Raw genomic sequence first — 21,141 nt, 5'->3', positions numbered from 1 at the left:
CTTTTGGCAGACGTGGTTGGATAGGAACCTTGGAAAATGTGAAAAGCAACAAGCAACGGACAAGGAAGTTCAATTAGACCACAATCGCACCTTTGGCGTTTTGTGAGGCCTTGATCTTGGCGTATGCAGCGCACAGCGTAGGTGACAAAAGGTCTGAACCTGACATCGCAGTCAAGCCCGTGCGTAAAGCGTCAAAGGGCATGTGTTTCCCTTGTCATGTCACCCCCATCTTTGGCGCACCAGTTCATCAAGGATCGGAGACCAGGTTGCCGGGTCTAATGTGGCGTTTATGAACCTAAAAATTTTAATGAAGCCGGGTCCATGGTACGCGTATTCCATGATCTCTCACCGTTCATCTTCCAAAAGCTGGCGAGGACGACGCCATGGACCACTGCACAGGCCCGCAAACAGTGCAAGCGTACACGAAGAAGCCGGATCAAAATGTTTTCTAGCGAACAAGTGCAACGGATCAGTTGGGTTCGGCGCAGGTAAAAACGACCCCCCAGAGGTGAGATGCATGCAGTCCAGTTACTCGACTTTTGCAATGACTCCCAACATTGCACACGCTGTAGTGTGCAACAGTCTTGTTGGGCGGTAAGCGGAGGATTACAGGATTGTAATCTATGATTACCAACTACCGGTTCTGGGCACAACCACCCGTGACGTTTTCATGGCGGAATGCGTAGACATGCGTAGCCACATGCAAGTTCAAGCTCCATGCCAAGTGTAATTCCCCCATCTTTATGAGCAAAATCGCAAAGAAAAAAATAACAGGGGGCACTGCATACGTTGGGGTTTGTAATAGCCGGGGATTGTTTGCATCCTGCCAATATCGCTCATCCCGCTGTTGGCATGCGTGACAAAACTCTGGTGGTTCTGCATGCCAAATGCGTAACCTCTGTTTTGAAGGCCGAAACGCTGCACTTGTTTGGAGAAGGCGCGTTCTTGGGGAAGAAGCAATATCCTATGCACGTGACCAGTAATTTGGACGGGAAGATTGATATCGAGTGGGTTTTATTTTAAGTCAACATTCCGTACTGGGTTCTAGGAGTCGTTGAAACAGCGTCGCTTTGTACCTTTGGTTCTTTATCATGCGAGTTACTGGGATCTCACATTTGTTTAAGGTGGAAGACAAGTGGCAGAGAATTGCGTCTCGTTTGTTGATCCTTGTTAATTTCATTCACTTTAGCAAGCTTGCTCTTCACCGGCACACTTCCGCGAAGGCTCAGGCACGTAACCACCCGAGAAACAGAGAGCGATGCGTTTGTTGGCGCGGTGGTTGCTTCTCTGGCTGGGGTTCGCGCTTTTGGCAGAGACGGTATACGCAGATCACCGCAGAAACAAGAATTGGAAGAACAACAACAACAATAACAATAACAAGAAGCAAATCTCCACTGTGCAAAAGAGACCCACTGCAGTAGCAACTACCAAAGAATCTGCTCCAGTCACCATCATTTATGTTATTACTTCTGTCCCTCCTGATCCGCCCGGTGGCCTGCCGACGGGTCCGCCTTCACAGAACGGCGCAACGAAAATAGGGTCACCGAAGACCCCGGCCATGACACCTCTCATGGCAAAGTCAAGGGCGCAGGATGCAGAACCTACTCGCAGTCCATTTCCTATTGGAGCACAAGCACCCCCTCCCGCTCAGCCTTCAACCGCCATTCCTGAAATCATCAATAATCAGAAAGTGGCAGCAATGCCTGACATGGTCAGCAAAGGCACCGCGACCTCCTCAGATTCACCGAAAGTAGGCTCAGCAGTCGTCGTCTTCCTGGTAGTGGCAGGAGCTGGGCTCCTCGTTGCCGCTATGGGGATCTACACATTTCGCAAAGTGGGTCTTGCTCAGTCCCAGGGGTTCAAGGACAGGCTGAAGCGGAGGGTCACGTATGGGGGACAGGGAGTTCGGTCGCATCATCCAAATGGGACGGTGATGCGCATGTATAATGAATACGACGACGGTACGATGATACGGGGGATGCAGGAACACGGGACAATACGAACCCAAGGCACAATGCGGTCTATGGGAACAATGCACTCACACGGGACATTGCCCTCTCATTCGTATCCGCCTAATGTAGAATATATGGGTCAGCCATCTGATTTGGACTATGCGCAGCCTCCACACGCGTATCGATATGACCAACATGTGCTGGCTCCACCGCATCTACAGCATACATCGCCAGAGATGCCGCCCAAATATCGGTATGAGGGTTTGTAGGGGAGGAGCGACCGGTCGGGCCGATGGGGGTCGAATTGGTTGCGATATACCGAGGGCAGCAACAGAGGAGAAAGAAGAAACCCCGGGAGATGGGAGATTGGCTTGTAATGGGCGTTCATCTAAAACTTTGGTACTTGCTCATCTTGATATTCAAGAACACGTTCCAGTTCGTAGTCCCTATCCCTTTTGTAAATGTATATATCCATGTAAAAAGAAACCCATATCTACAGTTCCATTCATTCGCATGTCCCAAAAATACACTTGCACATGCCAAATATCTTTGTTCACTCCAATATCCATAAGAAAAAAGACCGAAACCTCCGATATCAATATCAGATATTCGTAAACAAAAAAGAAACAAACATGTTTACCAAGGGCAAGCCAAGCACCCTTCTTGATGAGTGGCACAGTCATTTAGAATCACGTGGTAACTTGGGTCGGCGTCGTCGTTTGCGGTGAAGCTGGCTTTGGGCTTTTCTTGGGGCTGTTTTTTCTTCTGGTTGTTCTTGTTATTGTGTGCTGGGAGCGAGTTTTTGTTATAGGAAGGAACCCATCGACGACGACGGGACGCTTGTGGTTTGTGAACGTTGCCCTTTGGCTAGTGTGAGTGTGTTACTTTTGAGGGCTTGAAAAGGCCTACAAGAAATGGGTCATCTTACATGTGTTCCACTTGCAGGTGTTTATTGGTTTGGCATTTTCTTGGTAGGGGGCTTTAGAGTGGTATCTTGCAAGGTACGTGATGTGAAACCATTGGTTCTAGCGGGTTTTGGAGGATGGCAATGTGTGCATGAGATGGTATTGAATGGGAGATGACACATGACAACCCGCTATTGACCATGGCAAAGACTACACGCAATGGGGATATGCTAAAGTGCGGGTGCCTTTCTTGTTGTTCAGAGTGCACACGGAATTTGTACTCGTCAGCACAACATTGAACACGCGCACGTAACATTCACATTAGCAGCGCTCAACACAATCCCACCTTTTCGTCGCGTCCGTCACCTCACCGTTTCAATCACCTGCTCTGGCCGCCCCACACTCCCTCCCCTCGGCCCACCATGGACCGCGGAGGTCCCGTCGCTCAAGGACACTTGTCGGTAGCCTCGTCTGCCAGCGGCCGATTCCTCGAAGATTTACTCAACGAGTACAACTACGCGTCGAATGCGAACAGTCCAAATGGGAATACACCCAGCTTGACCCCGGCAAACTTGTCTCCCGCGACAAGCACGTTGGCATCGGATGATGATGGGTGGAAGGAAACCGGATTTGGGAACGGTCGGCGTTTTTATCAGTCGCAAGGACGCGAACATGAAGGAGAGGCTGTATACCCGCCGCCGCCCCCGCCCCCACAGCACGATCTCCCCCCTCCTCCGACTCATCCAGCACAATTGCATTCACATTTAGCACAGAGACATTTGCAGCATTCATTACCGGGGTTCACATCTCAGACGGACTCCCAAAAGGGTTCCCAAACGGGCTCCCAAACGGGCTCTCAAACGGGTTCCCACTCAGGTTCGCAACTTGCGTTGCAGCCGAGTTCACAACCGGCTTCACAGCCCGCTTCACAGCATGGCTCTCAGCAAGGTTCGCCACACATGGGTGCACAACGCAACATGCCCGATACTGGGTACCGTCGTGGACCATCGGAGCAGGCTATAGTAGCAGGTCTACGCGATGAACCGCATTCGAGAGCCTCTGAAGAGGATTCACGACCGTCGAGAGGGTGGCTGCGGGGTAATCTCCGTGTTCACCTCCGCGGACGCTCTACGGAAGATCTTGGACGGCAAGCGCATTCATCGGACCACAACGGTCCGACACAGCGCAAAGGCTCAGCGGCGAGCGCAGACATGATTCCGGGGACACTGTCAAGTACCAGTTCGACTCTCCCGTCCGTCACATCCCAAGCCCTTTCAACCACTTCCGGATCCATGAACTCTGCCAAATACTCTGGCAGCCCGCCGAAATCCAGTCGCTCCTTTTTCGCCGCCGGATCCAGTCGTTCCCGCGGACACTCTCGCGAACGCTCCCCGCAACGCACAAAACCTCTCACCCCCGACCTGTGGAACCCCGACACTCCCCATAAAGAAAAGAAGCCCCCATCCATCACCCCAGACAAGTGGAACACGGAACACAAGGAGAAAAAGAAGCTGTTTTGGAATCCGTTTGGCAGAAAAAAGGGCAAAGACTCTGATCATGCTACGGAAAATGTTGTTGTGTTGCGAAAGAGTGAGGGGAGCGCGCCGTCTTCGAGGTCTGAGGCGACGTCTGTTGTGACAAGGGATTCATCTACGGGGCACTTGACGCCGACGAAAAAGTCAAAGCATAGTCGGGTATGTAATGTGTATCATTGAAGTTCTCTACGAAATTTCTCAATTTTCTTTGTAGAGCCGAGAAGGATCACGGAGAGATGAAAAGCGGCTTCAACGTAAGTGTACTGTCCATTGCTCAGCCTTCGCGCTCTTCTGACCGTTTCCCGTAGTCGACCTATCCAATTTCTCCATGGACCCCTCTTTTGTCCCGTATGACCTCGTTTCTCCCCTGTCCCCTTCCTCTGGCCATTCGGGCCTCGTTCCCACACCGATAGGCTATTCCCCCGAAAAAATGCCCAACAATCTCCCCGCACCACAACCCCCACCGTCTTCCGGGCCTTACACTGTTTCTTCCGCAGGTGCCCACGTCCTTCTCTCTCAAGCCACTTCCACATGGCAACCACCTGAAAGCTGGGGAACGCATTTGGATAGCGAGGGTGCGCGGACTTTGACTCCTCAGGAGGCCTGGACACAAGCGTTGACGAGTACGGACCATGCTTCTGTGCGGTCTGTCCCGACGGGTGGGACGATACCCTCTGCTTCGAGTATGGGAGAGTTGCGCACGCCCTTTGAGGAGTTGCCGCCTTTTGATGATCGAGGGGATGGAGATAGTCTAAGAGGAAGTCAAGAGAAGCTATATGACGAAAAATTGGTAAGTTCACAGCGAAAATAAACTATATCCTCGGGAAGGAGACAATGAACTCTTTGAACCTGGTGCATAGTGCGCGTTTAGGCTGTTTCGCCGGGACGGAACTTTTGCGACTATTTCGTGCCGTGAATCGACCACAGCAGGCGAACTACTTATCATTATGGCCAAAAAGAGTCTTATATCAGATTTCTCAAGGTTTAATATTTGTATTGTGCGCAAGGGGTCGGGTAAGTTGCTTTGTCGTTTTTGAAATGACTGAAAGGAACATGCACCGATTATTTATATTTTTTTGACAGAACGCATTCTGGGCCGAACCGAACGACCGCTCGTAATTCAGCGACGTTTGTTCGAGCAGCTAGGATATGTGGCGGCAGACAAGATCGAGCTATTAGGACGCGAAGACAATTCTTATTTGTGTCGGTTTGTTTTCAAGGAGATTTCAACCGGAACTGAGATTGTGAGTTGCGCCGTAGCCTAGATCGTTCCTATGTGCTTTTTAAATTTTTTATTTTCGTTAGCATCCGGATTATTGGCGATCCCCCGCCTTCAACACTTCCCTCGTTTCCTTGTCCGGTTTCAACATTTCCACCGTCCCCGTCGCATTGTTTCATTTCGCTAGTGAAATTCGATACCTCGACCTCTCGCGCAACCTCAACATTCAAGACCTCCCCAACGACCTTGCCCAAGCCATGGAATCGCTCCGCGCGCTGTCTTTAGCACGGAACGAAATCGCCCGTGTACCAAAATCACTGAAATCGCTTCGAACGCTTTCAGAGGTGGATTTGTCATACAATCGGATTACTTCTCTCGAAGGAACAGGACTTGAATCTGTGGCTGGATTGACGAAGCTGCGTTTGGGTGGTAACTTGATTGACCGGATTCCAGAGGACCTATTACGGGGATGCCAGAAATTGGAGCTGCTTGACTTGTCGAATAATCGGTTCAGGTCCTTTCCGGTAGATTTGTGCCGGTATTTGGGTCTATCGCTCAAGCACCTTGACCTCTCCTTTTGTCGCATAAAAGCGAAGATCCCCGATGCGATTGGCGAGCTGCGTCATTTAATTTCGCTACGGCTGGCTGGCAATCGTATGTACGGAGGTCTTCCGTGGCGTTTGGGTGAGCTTCAGGATTTGCGTGAACTTGATTTACGTGGCAACTCGTTTGGGAATGCAGGTGGGGAGGAATCAATGGTCATGGAAGTTTTATGTCGGTGTAAGAAGTTAGAGACTGTGCAGCTGGACGCGAACCGGGTTCGGTGGGTTGGAAAATGGAGTGATTGGAATACTGATCGGCGGACAGAGGAATCTGATAATGATTCGTCTGAAGAAGCCACGGAGTCAAAGTCTCTCGAGTGTCCCAATCTGAAACACCTTTCCATGAGTTTCCAATTTGACCCCCACAATGACCGGTCCATGGTCTTCCGACTCGTTAATCTCTCTGGATCGCTCTCTGAATTGGATATCGGATATTGTGGGATTGAGGCCCTCCCCAAGCGCTTCTTTCAGCGACTTCCTGGAGTACAGGTTCTCAATCTCTCTGGGAACAGACTTAAAGAGCTCCCGGATTTCACAGCTCACAAAACATCCGAGCCAGTCCGTCTGTCTCTTCGAGAGCTGCATGTCGCCAATAATTATTTGGAATACCTCCCAGATGATATCGGCGAACTGATCAAACTCCAGTACCTGGACGCCAAAAACAACAATCTCCGCGAACTCCCTGCTGGCATTTGGCGCTGCAAGAGTCTTAAAATCCTCAATGTGACTTCCAATCGTCTTGAAATCTTTCCGACGCCGCTACCAGAGGATGGTACCGTCCTCGTCTCAGGACAAGTCGTCACATTTGGACGCGGAGGTGCATTTTCGTTTGGCGGAAGTTTCGGGGAACGAGGGGGAGTTTTGAATCTTTATGGACGCTCTCCTGGGCAAGCTGATGAATTCACGATGGCGCAACCTCCTACTGCTACACCTTCCTCACAAGTCGTGACTCTCCCCCCACTTTCTCATTCTCTTGAACAACTCTATCTTTCCGAAAACCATCTTTCTGATGATCTCTATATGGCCCTGTACCACCTCCCCAACCTAACTATCCTCCACGCCTCCTTTAACGAAATCACCGATATAACTCCCTGGGTCGTCGCCATCCCCGTTCCGATCCCAATGACACCCTGGTTCCAGAAACTGGTTGAACTCCATTTATCAGGCAATCTCATCGCGACTCTCCCAGGCGAGATTGAGCGCATGCGGAGTTTGAAGTTGCTATTTTTGAATGGGAATAAATTGAGTACGGTTCCGGGTGAAGTTGGCAAGTTGAAAGGGCTTGAAGCGCTTGACTTAGGGAGTCAAGTTGGTGGACGCGGTGAGGGAACGGGGTTGAGGTATAATGTCTCGAATTGGCCGTATGATTGGAATTGGTGAGTTGTGTATTTTGCTCGGTGAAGACGGTGATATTATAGTGTATTGACATGTTATCGGTACAGGAACTGGAACTTGGATCTCAAGTACCTCAACCTTTCTGGCAACAAGCGTCTGGAAATCAAGCCCTCTACTAACAACGCCTCCAGTTTCCTTACGGACTCTGTGCCCGCTGGGAACACGCCCTCCCCTGCCGCTGCACACAAGATTGGAGCCCGAGGCGGCGCCATCCAAGCTCCAGCAACATCCGGAGCATTGGTCGCAAATCCCTCCCAACGACGGAGAGATCTAACGGATTTCAACGCTTTGACCAATTTGCGGTTGCTGGGGTTAATGGATGTCACGTGTTTGATTGTTCCGCCGGATGAGAGTTCGGAGAGGCGGATTCGCACCACCGGGTCTGAAGTCCCCATGGTTGGCATCCCATCTGGTTCGGTACGGTACGGTGTCGCAGACTGCTTGACGCGGCCCAATCCCAAAGACGTTATCCCCGCGATTGGATTCACCACCACCCCCAACACGACTCGTGAGGGCGATGCAGATACATTCGAAGTATGGGACCTTGTTGTTCCCAAGTTCCGGGGGAAAGATAATGAAGCGCTTTTTGCCGTTTTCGACGGACGCGGTACGCATGGTGGTGCGCGCATGGCTAAATATTTGAATGAGTGGTTTGGATGGTTTCTTGCCAATGAATTGGAGAAATTGGAAAAGGAGCCATCGCATGGGCGGGAACGGCATTCTGAGGTGGGTGGGGTCAATTTAGGTTTGACGAAAAGTCCCACAGGTGATTCCGGTCCCTCTCCTGGGACTGGGAACGCTACCGGAAATGCCTCAGGCAATCGATCCGCACCAGGCAGTGTCCGCCATGTACCTCGACAGCGTACACCCATCCCTGCTGACACGACCCGCTCTGGCGCGCTGGACGCAAATGGGATCACAACGGCTCTTAGACGAACTTTTATTGCCGTGAACCGCGAGTTAGGGAGCATGGGAGACGAAATTGACGATGCGACTTCGTCTGGCCCACAAGCATACCACCACCAACCCAGGAGTTCCTCTGAATCCAAGCGATGGGACCAAACCATGGGACGCTCTAAAAACGGCAAAGGGCACCCAGGCCTTCTGTACGGCGCGTCAGCACTGGTCGTCTTTTTACATGGATCCCCTCACAGACGCGCTGGTGCCAAGTGTACATTGTATATCGCGAACGTGGGAGACGGTATGGTGGTCATGTCCAAGGCGGGCGGTCTCGCTCAAGTCCTCGCCAAGCACCATGTATTGGATTTGGCGGGATTGAGTCGAGCAGAGGCGGGAAGGCTGCACGCCAAGATGGCGGCTGCTGCCGCGGCTGCTCCGACAAGTGGTGGGAATCAACCCACAAAACGATCCGACGCAGAGCTCGAAAAGCGTTCACTCTATGCCTCGGACCCCATCCCATGGTCCCTTTCGGAAATAGAGCGCGTGCAGAACGCAAGCGGATGGTTTGCTTCCTCTGGGAAATTAGAAGGCGAAGTGGATCTCTTGCGTGGATTTGGCTTCTTTCCGTTTTTAGGTGCCGTGAATGCCGATCCATGGATTCAGACTGTGGAATTGGAAGTGGGAGATGATGAGGAACTGTTAAAACGGGAAGAGAGCGTGGAATCGCGAAAACATCACCTGGCTGCACCGAGTGTCGAGGATGAGAGTGGTGTTGATGCGGGTGCAGGCCAGCATCCTGCCGCTGCTGCCACTTCGGGGGGCGGAGATGAGTTTGTGGTGTTGGCTAGTGGCGCCGTTTGGCGGGCCGTGAAGTGCGGTGGAACGTACGAAGACGGTGCGCAGATGGTGGTGGACATTGCTCGGTCAGCGGTTGCACCGGCGAACCCCACGGGGGCAGGTACAGCTACGGGAATGACGGTCTCTGGCAGTGTCGGCGGAACGCCCTCCTCCACCGGCATCGGCATGACAAAGAGCTCTTCCAACCTCGCTGCCCATCAACAACAGAGCCCCAAAACATCTGGAGGGTGGAGTACCGCCGCGATGAAGGTTCGCGATGTGGCGCTGTCACTTGGTGGTGGACGCGTTGGAGGTGGGTATCTGGTCATGGTACTTGGGTTGAGAGACTTAGCCAAGAAGAGTGCGTGGTGGAATGCGGCGGGCGCTAGACGCGGGAGTGCAGAGAGCTCGAGTGAGAGCCTCAGTGTTGAGGATCGGACGCGACGAGAAGGCGGAAGTGTCAAAAAGGGCAAAAAAACTGGTGAGGAGGTGGATTTACTCGTCAAGGAGATTGCACCCCCAATTGGACGTCTTGCTTTGGTGTTTACCGATATCAAAAATTCGACTTCCATCTGGGAGAACAATCCTGTCGCCATGCGAGCTGCTCTCCGTCTCCACCACACGGTCATGCGCCGTCTGTTGCGCCAAACCGGGGGATACGAAGTCAAAACCGAAGGCGACGCCTTTATGGTCTCCTTTCAAAATATTGCCAACGCAGTGGATTGGTGTTTGACTGTCCAAGGCGAACTCCTGAACATTGATTGGCCAGCCGAGATTCTCGCCATGGTGGACGGAAGTGATATTTGGTGGCAACGGAACGGATCCACAGAATTTGTCTCGGGTGCTGGATTAGGGGATGAGGAAGACCGCGGGGACGCATCATCGGATATGGAAGTGGAATTGACCGATGATGGACGACGATTACGTGGGGACGGCCGGCCGCGCAAACAACGCGAGCTGATCTTTAAAGGTCTTTCTGTCCGCATGGGCATCCATTTCGGTGCACCTCTGTGTGAAGTGGATCCCATTACGTCTCGTATGGACTATTACGGCCCAATGGTCAACCGCGCGGCCCGTGTCACCGGTGCCTCACAAGGTGGACAGGTCCTCATTTCCTCGGACGCCATGAAGGAACTCCAACATGTCTTGGGCTGGTGGGAGCATGATGGTGGTGTCGGGGAGGGCGTCAAGAGCGGCAAGGACTTGACCGAAGTTGTGGATGGTGGGGAGGAGGTGGCAAGGTTGAAAAAGTTGGGGATTGTGACATGGTGTATTGGAGAGGTCAAGCTGAAGGGGTTGGAGACGCCGGAAGTTATATATGCGGTATGGTATATTTTGGTCTCTTGGCATACTGGCGATGAATCTTAAACATTAACTTGCAGATTTACCGACGAGACTTGTTCATGCGACATCGGTTCTTTGCATTGGAACAGAGTGGAGGGTTGAATCTCATGGCACAGGTAATATTGCATCTCTATCGTCATTCGCATAGCATAAAATAAACTCACTCGGAAAAACACAGCCTCAACGCAAAGCCGACGAACCACCTCGCGAAAAAGTCCACAAACTCGACCGCAACACACTCCGAACACTTGCCTGCATCTGTCTTCGATTAGAGTATCTCGCCGCCCGATGCAGTGATGAATGGAAAGAAGACGAGTCGAATTCCATTACGCCTCCAGAAGACACGGAGGGAGATTGGGCTGTTGAAGGTGTTGAGGAAGCAGATCGGGAGGGCTTAATTAAAGTTTTGGAAGGGCTTGTCGCTAGGATTGAGGTATGTCCTTTTGTTTCTACTAACCCACTCCCCCATACGCAACATGCTCATGCAATTCACTCGCACACAATAGAACGCAGTATCCATCCTCTACCTAACCCGATCCCGCTTCTCCCGCGTTCTTCAGTCTCTTGGTGCAGCTATTGAGACCGATCCCAATCACTTGTTGAGGGCTCTACAACTTTACGCGGAGGAACTGGAGGAACGGAAACGGAGACGGGCGAAACAAAAGGAGGGTAAGCGGGAGAGGGAGGAGCGGAGACAGAGACGAAAATAATGTGATGGCGAGCACACGGACAACGGAAGGGTGAAAAGTTGCGTCTGAGACACGATGATCGGTTGCTGGTGATTTGGATATTCCCCATTTTTTTTTCATTTCTATTTTGTATAATTTTGGGTTCTCTCTCGAGGGTCATGATGTGGGTCATACAGTTGCTGATTTCTTCTGGGGCAAAGGCTTTTTAGGGTATACTTTTGTGCGCGTTATTTGTAGTATATTGGAGAGTGTATTGCGCATTTGTCTGGTTTGTTTACAATTTTTGGAGGGACATGACTTTTTTACGAGCACCATGGACCGAGATCCTCAATTCGATACGACACATGGCGATAATCGTGTGCCTTGTTCCTTTACAGCGACCACCATCATGGATGAGCTTTTGCTATCTCGGCTGCTGGGATGCGCGCATCCCCCAAAAAGCGCCTTTAAATGTTCCAAAGGAACGAAAGAGGCAAATGTACTGTATTAGACGCAATCCATTGGAAGACTGTAACAATCTCGGCAGCTAGGGCTGCTTGAATAGCACTATCTAGCACGAAAGACCAAATCTTCCCTTCAGTGTTAGAGGCAGGGCGCCTCCGGATATCTGGCACTGTCTACAAGCATGTAGTCGGACAGGAAATGCAGTGTGCCCGCTTCCAATCGGCATGCTTTGAGATGTGATATAATGAAAACCGAAAGGAGACAACCTGTACGCTCCCTTAGCTCAATTGGTAGAGCGTTAGACCATAGGATCTAAAGGTTCCGTACCCGTATTCAAATCGCGGAAGGGAGCATCATCACGTAGACCAATATGCTTTTTTCTCCGCGGTGTTCGGACCATTCTTCCTTTCCTGGGCCTACATGTGCGTACCTGGCCAGTCTGGATGCACGTCCACTTGTTAGCTAACCATATGTTCCTTTGAGCTTACATTGCAAAACGAAAAGAGTGCATACGGAAACTCTCTTAGCTCAATTGGTAGAGCGTTAGACCGTTAAGATCCAAAGGTTCCGTGTTCGAATCACGGAAGGGAGTATGACCGTGTCTTTAGGGATTCTTTTTTTGTGATTGTGGCCGGATCAGTTTTTCTGATACCAGCTCCAGTCTGGATACATGTAGCGCAGTCCATCGAACAGTAATTGCCGTTTCCCTTGTTGTCTCAACGGGACGAGCGCACGTTTCTCTCTTGATGATCACTTATTCAAGAACAGGAAGAACAAATATGTAAGCTCTGGCTCAAAGGGAAGGAGCATTCCCGTGAGTCGTGACCTGCTTTTTTTTTTTCGTTCTTTCATTCGGCGGCCTACTTTGCGCACCTCCCCAATCTGGAGGACGACATCTATTATAAAACAGCAGAGGTCTCTTAGCTCTAGTGATAAACCGTAACATCTAAAGGTTCGGTGTTCAAATCACGGAGGCAGCTATGCATGGGTTTTTTGGTCCTTTCACTTAGTACTTGTGCGTACAGAAAGTCTCCTTGCTGAATATTATTCGCCAAACAATGGCATGTAGCGCCCTTAGCTCAACTGGAAGAGGGTTAGACTGTAACATCTAAAGCGAGTGTTCAAACGAGGAGGACGCATTAATAGCAAATTGACTTTCTTTTTACGTTCTGTGACCGTCCGGCATAGTAATACACTACAAGTAACTTTTACATGTGCTGACAGCCCGTAAGGAGGTACTTGGAGCTATTGCAGCTGCGAATCTAGTATCCGCACGCAGAAAGCGTTCATGTTGCAAAATGCTCGATCACGTACACGTAATCTGGGATGTCGCGATGGTCCAACGTGTCACTTTAACGATCTAATGGAAATCCGATGATGTCTCAGCTCGTACCTGGAGAGATCGACGAGGACGACCTATACGCTTGGATAGATGAGATCCCTTTATCAAGGCCAAAGCGCAACATCCAGCGAGATTTCAGCGATGCGGGTAAGGCCATTGAATTGTCATCATACTGCTGTTTCCTTCATTCTTGCTAAAGTCCGTTTGACAGTTGCGGCAGCAGAAGTTGTTCGGCATTTCTTGCCAAAACTAGTAGATTTACACAATTACCCTCCGGCAAATGGAATGGCCCAAAAGCTTTATAATTGGAAAACACTTAATCGTAAGGGACATTTGATCAGGATGAACTGGCCATCCAGCTGATTATCTACCGTGCGATATGATGATCACCAGAAAAAGTTTTTCGAAAGATTGGATACCATGTTAGCGAGGAACTGATTCAAAACGTAGCATCGAATCGGCCAGGTTGCATTGAATACCTATTACATGGCCTCAGACAAAAGGTAGAATGCGATGCAAGAATACCGTTCCCGAGCTGATGACCAGATAGCGTACCGGCTCCCACTAACACTTTTCGATAGATCGATGCTTATCTAGCCCGACAGGTCCGGCAGCATAACTCAGCTATAAGGTCAACATCTGCCCTTGACCGGTCGTCATACAATGATATGACCAAAATTAGGTCAGGCTCGCACTCGCACGGGTGGCAGGCATCTGTGAGTCGTGAAGATTATGTATCCCCTCCGAAATCTCAAGCACCACTGGATTCAGTCCCACCTGTTACGCACGTAGGGATGGCAACAGCGAGTATGCCAATGATGAGTGGCAAGTACCGAAACTAAGCCCAGAACGATTTGATCGCTGAACATATCGTTGCAGAAGAACATCCCTCCAACATGTTTTTGGAACATAAGAGCAATCTCTATGATGGTCACAAGCACGATATGGTGGCAGAACTTCAAGAAACGGTCGAGGTAATGTCTGATAATGCATCCATTGTCAGAGGATAACCGTTGACAAACCAAGCTATTACAGATGTTGCAACTCAAAATATGCAAGCTCGAGCAATTGGTAGACCTCAAAGACCGTCGTATCGAAGAGCTAACTCTCCGACTACGCTCACACGGATTAGCGTAGCTAAAACATGCAGAAGTAATTTTAAATATATAGTGTCAGCATCTAACCCCTCCTACATTCGCTTTACTCGTCTCCGCCTTCTGCATCATCATCCAGATCTCCAACCAGGTCCACGGCGCCGGGAGGAAGAGGTCTATCTGACTTTAACCCTTTTGCCCCTTTCTCTAGATAAGGAGGCCTGCGTTCAGTGGATATTGTAGCGTCGTCGTTGAAGTACCACGCGTATTCGGCCGATCTTGAATCAATTACTCGCGCCCATTCGTCGAACTGGGCGTCATTGAGCTCTTCCTGTACCAGTTTGGAGTATATCCATTTTTCTTTGAACTCATCAATGACATCCTTGCATCAACAGCATGGTGAGATTATTGACAAACACTGAGACCTAAGAATGGCCTAACCTGATACTTGTTGAAATCAACGGCATCATCTTCTCCCGAGGAGCGCTTCTGGTTGTACATTCGAAACAATGTCTAAATGTCAACGCGATGGTTAGCAACAATAACATCAACACCTAGAATTGACGATACGGCAATTTACCTTATCCAAGAGGAGCCCCAACGCTGGCGCTTTCGGGATGTTTAACTTTTCATTCTCAAAGGTCCGCTCCACTAACGATGCCGGAGTTCCAGTTCTGACCATCATTATAGCGAGGCCTATAACTTGATATGAGAAAATGGATTTGACTGCGTGCCCGTCGCTTACTCACCGATCATCTTTCGGATTTGATGAAGCATGAATGATTGTCCCAGCACCTTGCATTTCACCCATTCGATGCCACCTCGAATGATGGGATCGCTGGCCTGTATTGCACACTTGGTCAGCAAAATAGTTAGGGTCTATATCCCGATTCCAAGCCCATACCTCAAAACTGATAATATAGCGGTTTGCGCTCCTGTCTTCAAAACGTTTGTTTACTGTGAAGTTGTGAAAGTTGTGCGTTCCCTCATATTCCTTCAAAATGGACCTTAGCAGGTCAAGCTGTTCTGGTTCTATTCTGAAGCTACGCTTGTTTTCCAAGTCTTTCTGCTCTGTCTTTGGCAACTCCACATAATCAAAGGACAGTTGTGCATCTTTTATGCCAGCTTTTTTTCCAACCGCGCTCAACGGATACAGACGTGGATCTACCGCCTGAAGTACATATGTCGGCAAGAAGTATTCGTAGATACGTGCATCGCAAGCATTTTTGGCGTGGAATGAGCGATTTGTCCTTACAAAGCCTATAACATAAAGTTCATATTGAGCCGAGTATACTATCAAGAAGCTTTACAATAGCTTACCCCAAATACGAATTTGCTCAGGTAAATGACTGTTTATCTTCGTAACAATATCCGGATCTTCGATTATCATTTTGAGAGAGCATACCTGCCCAGCAGCATGTACTCCCTTGTCCGTTCTTGCAGCCCTCATGAATGCGATCTGACGACGGCTTAAGAAACGACCGATGGTAGGGTGAAATCAAGCACCAAAAACCTTATGTGGGTCCATCGCATTATCTTTGCTAACAGCTCCGGCGGCAGCCAGCGCCTTGTGAAGCTCGAGCTCGATAGTCTCTACTCCAGGGTTACTATGACCATATTCACCCTCTGTCAGCTCTGACCTTTGCACGGGCTGACAATATCTGCAAGCTTACATTTGCATTCCATTATACCCAGTTCCACAATAACCCATCAAAAGAGCCACTTTTCTTTTAGGTAGCTTTGGTTCTTTAGGCTCTCCCGTATCTTCTCTTGGAACCCAAACTCGACCTTGCTTTCTGCCCTTTTTTGCCGATGGCTGCTTTGTTTTCACGTCCGGCGAGCTACATCCTTCGTCTTTGATTTCCTGCTGATCTGCTGATTCGAAGGTACCGTCGTGGCTTTTCGTCACTTGCTCTTCAGTGTCACAGGCGTCGGCGGTTGCGGTCTCTATTGGCTCCACCTTTATCTTCTTCCCAATTGGCTCATCATGTTCCCCTGGAGTAGTATCAGATAGTTCGGATACTGGTCGTTTGAGGTCGGATACTTGAGCTGCATCGACCGCGACTCCGCTACATGCGTCGTTTTTCTCCGCCTCGGTCATTTCAATTGGTGATCTCTACCCAGGCGAGAAATTGGACACTGCAAAGGCAGGCCATGTCCACGTGATGTACCCGTGCCACCAAAGGCAAGCAACTACACGCCGTGAACCGCTCTCAAGACTAGATTCCGTCCGCGCGTGGGGGTTTCATTCCTTCCCAGAAAGCACACAAAGGCGGAACGTATCCTGGCATCCGAGGTGTTGTTTTTCTCGCGTGAAACTATCGCACGATGGCGGACCAGAACGCCTACACTGTAATCCAGCAGGATGGTATGTAAGGACGCGCTGCTGGAATGGTATTGCAAGGCGGTCGTGGTAACGACTACCGCTAGATGATAAGGAGCAGCCCACCGTACAGGAGCTGCGAAAGCAGCTGGAGACTGGCAAAGATGAACAAAAGATTGAGACCATGAAGAAGATCCTTCTTATCATGCTGAATGGAGACCCTCTTTCGCAATTGCTCATGCATGTCATCCGATTTGTCGTGCCGTCAAAGAACAAGGCGCTCAAGAAGCTGCTACTGATTTACTGGGAAATCTGTCCCAAGACGAACCCTGACGGAAAATTGAAGCAGGAAATGGTGCTCGTTTGGTGAGTTCACGATAACAAGGAGGTGTCGGTCCACGATAAGTTACTGAAGCAATCGTCTCTGCCGCGGCTTATAGTAACAACCTTCGAACGGACATTCTCCATCCAAATGAATTTGTGCGGGGTAGCACATTAAGATTTCTATGCAAGCTTCGCGAAGCAGAGTTACTTGAGCCGTTGGTCCCAGCTGTCCGCACCTGCTTGGTAAGAACCATACATATCAACCATTCCTCCAATGATTGCTCATGCAGTGTGTAGGAACATCGTCATCCTTATGTCAGAAAAAATGCTGTTTTGGCCATCTTCTCCATCTTCAAGTATTTTGAATATCTGATCCCAGATGCCCCAGAGCTGATCCAGACATACTTGACGAATGTACGCCCTGGCTTGTGACTCCAGGCGGCAGAACGCTTCTAAAATTAACGTTCGCAAATAGGAAACGGATCAAAACTGCAAAAGGAACGCATTCATGATGTTGATGAACACAAAACAAGCATTGGCGGTCCAATATTTGAATACGGTTTTCAATCAGATACCAGCCTTTGACGAACTTCTGCAGCTGTCTGTGATTGAGTTGATTCGCAAGGACTGCCGAAACCCCACTGCTGATAAGGTGCGTGATGCGTTTTCATTAGACAAGCCAGCATGACATAAACTTAAACTATCTTACAGGCGAAATACATACAATGTATCTTCTCTCTGCTGCATTCCTCGTCCCACTCAGTCAAATATGAAGCAGCAAACACCTTGATCGCGTTGACATCCCATACCTCAGCAGTTCGCGCCGCGGCCTCATGTTACATCGAACTCGCGCTGAAAGAGTCTGACAATAACGTGAAATTGATCGTTTTGGAGCGAATTAATGAACTGCGGGAAAAGCACGACCGCGTGCTTGAAGATTTGGTTATGGATATACTCCGCGTATTGAGCAGGTTGGTAGTTTCGAGCCGCTGATGCAAGTTTTGGCACGCTTGCTTACAACATGTCTAGTCCCGACATTGAAGTCCGTCGGAAATGCTTGAAGATTGCGCTGGAAATGGTAACCAGCAGAAATGTAAACGAAGTTGTTGGAGCCTTGAAGAAAGATTTGGTGAAAACCCATGACCAAGAGTACGAAAAGGTAGACTAGCGGGAGGTCAAAGATTCCTCAAATTGGTTCTTGCTAATGCGGAGGCACGGCTTCTTTTCGCTTAGAATAACGAGTACCGACAGCTACTTATTAATGCCATCCATTCCTGTGCGATCAAATTTTCAGAGGTTGCTGCTGATGTTGTGCACGTTCTCATGGAGTTTTTGGGAGAATCGAACAATGCAGCAGCCGTAGATGTAATGGCGTTTGTTCGGTGCGTGTAATGGATTAATTGTTTGCCTTGGGAGATGTGACTAACCCAGAACTAGTGAGGTGATGGAGAAATTCCCTGATCTGCGGCCGAGCATTATAGAAAAGCTTCTCCAGACGTTCATGGATATGAAAACCGGACGAGTCTTCCGTGGTGCGCTATGGATCATTGGTGAATACGCACTAGATATACCTGGTGAGTTTAAAACTTAGGTAGACTTTTGAATTTTGTGCGTGACAAAAAAACTTTTAGCTATTGAGGAAACCATGAGACAAGTACGCAGCGCACTAGGGGAGATTCCAATCTTGGCATCGGAGCAGGTGTGTGGAGAAATCTTTGGCGTTCATTCCTACCGCAATTTTAAGAATATTCTGCCGTAGCGTTTATTGGAGGAGGCTCACTCAGATCAACCAGCCGCCGCGGAAAGCAGGCCCGCAGAGGTTACTTCAACAGCGCGCCGGGTTCTAGCGGATGGCACCTACGCTACGGAGAGTGCATTTTCGTCGAAAGCTACGGACAAGGCAAAACTAGATGCGGTCAAAGCGGCCTACAAGCCGCCACTTCGAGGTTAGTTATGGTATATCCGCGTGCTGATCGACATTTGCTAAATAGAGCTGTTGTGTAGCTCTTCTCCTGAACGGTGACTACTTCCTGGGAGCTGTCCTCTCGACGGCTCTCACGAAACTGGTTCTGCGGTACGCTGAGATCAATGGTGACCAAGTCAAAGTCAACACACTGAAATCGGAAGTAAGTCGTCTCCGAGAAGCTGATATAACTGTATAATACTGTGTTCTAACTGCTATCATAAGGCGATGTTGATTATGACAAGCATAATTCGCGTCGGCCGTTCAGATTTCCCATCGGCCCCTATTGACGAGGACTCTCACGATCGGATTACGACCTGCTTGCGCACCCTCTCCTTGATTCCTGAGGACGACATGATGCGAGAAATCTTTTTGGCGGATTGTAGACGTGCTTTCAGTCAGCTGGTTCAGTCCCAAGATGTAAGTCTTATCGTCGTTTGGATATGGGGCTTGCATGTAGAACGTTGAATGTTCACATCGCGTACCTCCCCACAGAAAGTGAATAAGAAGAAAGCCGCAGAAAAGAAGGAAGTTAAGGTACACGCCGACGATGCCATCTTCTTCCGACAACTGAAATCGAAGCGAAGCACCGCTGACGGTACAGACGAGGTAGATCATGGAACGAAGCTTGAATTCAAAATTAGAGTGTTACTGAAACCAGGTGCCTTTCAGTATGAGCTGGACATCACGAGAGCCACAGGTGTAGCGGATCGCTCTGATAATCTGGCCTCCAAGCTGAGTCGGGTGGTACAATTGACAGGTGAAAACGTTTCCTGAATTAGCGGTACCTCTGCATTGTGCTGACGTTTTTGTCATAGGCTTTTCGGATCCTGTGTATGCCGAGGCATATGTCAATGTACATCAATATGATATTTTGCTCGGTATGTAACCATTTGCCTCTTTTGTGGCCGACACACACTTTGCTTAGGATGGTTCATTTACGCAGATATTCTCATTGTAAATCAAACGAGCGAGACGCTGCAGAACCTCACTGTTGAATTTTCGACTCTTGGTGATCTTAAACTTGTCGAGCGACCGGCGCCATATACAATTGGCCCACATGGATTCCATGGTATCAAGGCCAATATCAAGGTGAGACTTCCTCACGTTAACCCAATAAATGTTTCCAGCTGTTGACCCATCGGTGTGGTCGGATTATAGGTGTCTTCGACGGAGACTGGTGTGATTTTTGGAAACATTGTCTACGATGGCCCGTCCACTTCAGACACCAACTGTGTCATATTGAATGATGTGCATATTGATATTATGGACTATATCAAGCCCGCATCATGCACTGAAACACAGGTAAACACGGCGTACAATTCAGGTTTTGGCCATGCATTGTCATAACTCTCGCTATTACACAGTTCCGAATGATGTGGAGCGAGTTTGAGTGGGAGAACAAAGTCAATGTGAATACGAACATAACGTGAGTTTATAAATGTCTTTTTCTGCGTTTGCTCCGTGGCTAATTGTTATACAAAAGTGACCTCCGGGAGTACCTCGACCACATCTTGAGATCAACAAACATGAATTGCTTAACGCCAGAACACGCATTATCTGGCGAATGCGGATTTTTGGCAGCAAATATGTACGCACGAAGTATATTTGGGGAAGATGCCTTGGCGAATATCTGCCTAGAGAAGCAGGATGACGCGATTACTGGACACATTCGCATTCGAAGCAAGACTCAAGGAATAGCTCTCAGCCTTGGAGACAAGATTACCCTTTCACAAAAGAATGTGGCGCCGCCTGTCGGTCAATCCCCTGCTTATACATAGATTGTTTGCTCTCATATGACCATGCTATATTACAATATACGCTGCCTTTTTTTGCCTTACATGAGCGACAAGTGCGGATTTGCAACTGCACATTTAATCCTACTCAAGCTTGGGCGACGTCCCTACTTTTACCACACGGATGTGTATCGCCGAATTTTGTCTTGGTTCGGAATAGATATCGGCTTCCTATCATTTTGCGTGCGTTAGCCGCAGACCTCTCCTCCCAACACGCACACCAAAACGACATACCACATCCTCTGGTTCAATATCATCTACCAAGACCACACTAGAAGTCGTTATCGTCCATGCTATCCGATCAGGATTCTTTTCACGCAAGGACAATGCAAGTTCAATAGCTCGGGTAATAGCCGCTCCAAGGCCGTGAATAGTCAGAAACGTAAATCTGGGGTATACACTCTGCATAAATATGGATAAGATATGGCAAGGATGTAAATAGTACAGTAAAACGTACTCGGTACTATCCAACAGTTT

The 21,141-nt window shown here is 49.3% G+C and overlaps 6 protein-coding genes and 1 non-coding gene across 7 annotated transcripts; 5 read left to right on the top strand and 2 right to left on the bottom strand.

Annotated features, from left to right (window-relative positions):
• Positions 1-1,258: 1,258 nt before the first annotated feature.
• SPPG_00995 (uncharacterized protein) lies at positions 1,259-2,226 on the top strand (the record flags this gene model as incomplete). The annotated part of the gene is made up of 1 exon (XM_016749320.1): positions 1,259-2,226. The coding sequence occupies one exon, from the start codon at positions 1,259-1,261 to the stop codon at positions 2,219-2,221; it is 963 nt and encodes a 320-aa protein (XP_016611553.1). The 3' UTR covers positions 2,222-2,226.
• A 711-nt stretch (positions 2,227-2,937) lies between these two features.
• On the top strand, positions 2,938-11,930 carry SPPG_00994 (uncharacterized protein). Its single transcript, XM_016749319.1, has 11 exons — positions 2,938-2,953; positions 3,119-4,551; positions 4,607-4,646; positions 4,701-5,182; positions 5,253-5,406; positions 5,476-5,636; positions 5,698-7,589; positions 7,656-10,668; positions 10,728-10,805; positions 10,868-11,122; positions 11,196-11,930. The coding sequence occupies exons 2-11, from the start codon at positions 3,280-3,282 to the stop codon at positions 11,397-11,399; spliced, it is 7,551 nt and encodes a 2,516-aa protein (XP_016611552.1). The 5' UTR covers positions 2,938-2,953; positions 3,119-3,279; the 3' UTR covers positions 11,400-11,930.
• Positions 11,931-12,339: 409 nt separating this feature from the next.
• On the top strand, positions 12,340-12,415 carry SPPG_10022. Its single transcript has one exon. It is a non-coding gene; the product is annotated as a tRNA-Asn (tRNA).
• A 745-nt stretch (positions 12,416-13,160) lies between these two features.
• SPPG_00993 (uncharacterized protein) lies at positions 13,161-14,351 on the top strand. Its single transcript, XM_016749318.1, has 6 exons — positions 13,161-13,311; positions 13,376-13,486; positions 13,558-13,667; positions 13,746-13,989; positions 14,044-14,138; positions 14,200-14,351. Exons 1-6 carry the CDS (start codon positions 13,197-13,199, stop codon positions 14,299-14,301), a joined length of 777 nt encoding a protein of 258 aa, XP_016611551.1. The 5' UTR covers positions 13,161-13,196; the 3' UTR covers positions 14,302-14,351.
• On the bottom strand, positions 14,143-16,370 carry SPPG_00992 (tRNA pseudouridine synthase A). The gene is made up of 8 exons (XM_016749317.1): positions 15,932-16,370; positions 15,772-15,865; positions 15,579-15,717; positions 15,163-15,518; positions 15,008-15,101; positions 14,839-14,954; positions 14,700-14,771; positions 14,143-14,640 (listed from the first exon to the last, which is right to left on the bottom strand). Exons 1-8 carry the CDS (start codon positions 16,357-16,359, stop codon positions 14,365-14,367), a joined length of 1,575 nt encoding a protein of 524 aa, XP_016611550.1. The 5' UTR covers positions 16,360-16,370; the 3' UTR covers positions 14,143-14,364.
• Positions 16,371-16,487: 117 nt separating this feature from the next.
• Positions 16,488-20,710, top strand: SPPG_00991 (coatomer subunit beta). The gene is made up of 20 exons (XM_016749316.1): positions 16,488-16,626; positions 16,689-16,947; positions 17,022-17,148; positions 17,203-17,319; positions 17,381-17,557; positions 17,617-17,876; positions 17,935-18,064; positions 18,139-18,287; positions 18,343-18,479; positions 18,537-18,604; positions 18,665-18,851; positions 18,910-19,031; positions 19,094-19,288; positions 19,364-19,477; positions 19,541-19,628; positions 19,687-19,749; positions 19,815-19,960; positions 20,030-20,173; positions 20,236-20,297; positions 20,355-20,710. The coding sequence occupies exons 1-20, from the start codon at positions 16,587-16,589 to the stop codon at positions 20,647-20,649; spliced, it is 2,880 nt and encodes a 959-aa protein (XP_016611549.1). The 5' UTR covers positions 16,488-16,586; the 3' UTR covers positions 20,650-20,710.
• A 38-nt stretch (positions 20,711-20,748) lies between these two features.
• SPPG_08895 (uncharacterized protein) lies at positions 20,749-21,072 on the bottom strand (the record flags this gene model as incomplete). The annotated part of the gene is made up of 2 exons (XM_016757043.1): positions 20,749-20,835; positions 20,899-21,072. The coding sequence occupies 2 exons, from the start codon at positions 21,070-21,072 to the stop codon at positions 20,749-20,751; spliced, it is 261 nt and encodes an 86-aa protein (XP_016611548.1).
• Between the last annotated feature and the right edge of the window lie 69 nt (positions 21,073-21,141).

Source organism: Spizellomyces punctatus (genome assembly GCF_000182565.1).
Source record: "Spizellomyces punctatus DAOM BR117 chromosome Unknown supercont1.2, whole genome shotgun sequence".
NCBI lineage: Eukaryota > Fungi > Chytridiomycota > Chytridiomycetes > Spizellomycetales > Spizellomycetaceae > Spizellomyces > Spizellomyces punctatus.
The sequence above is the reverse complement of the archived record's forward strand: the minus strand, read 5'-3'. Positions and strand labels throughout refer to the sequence as shown.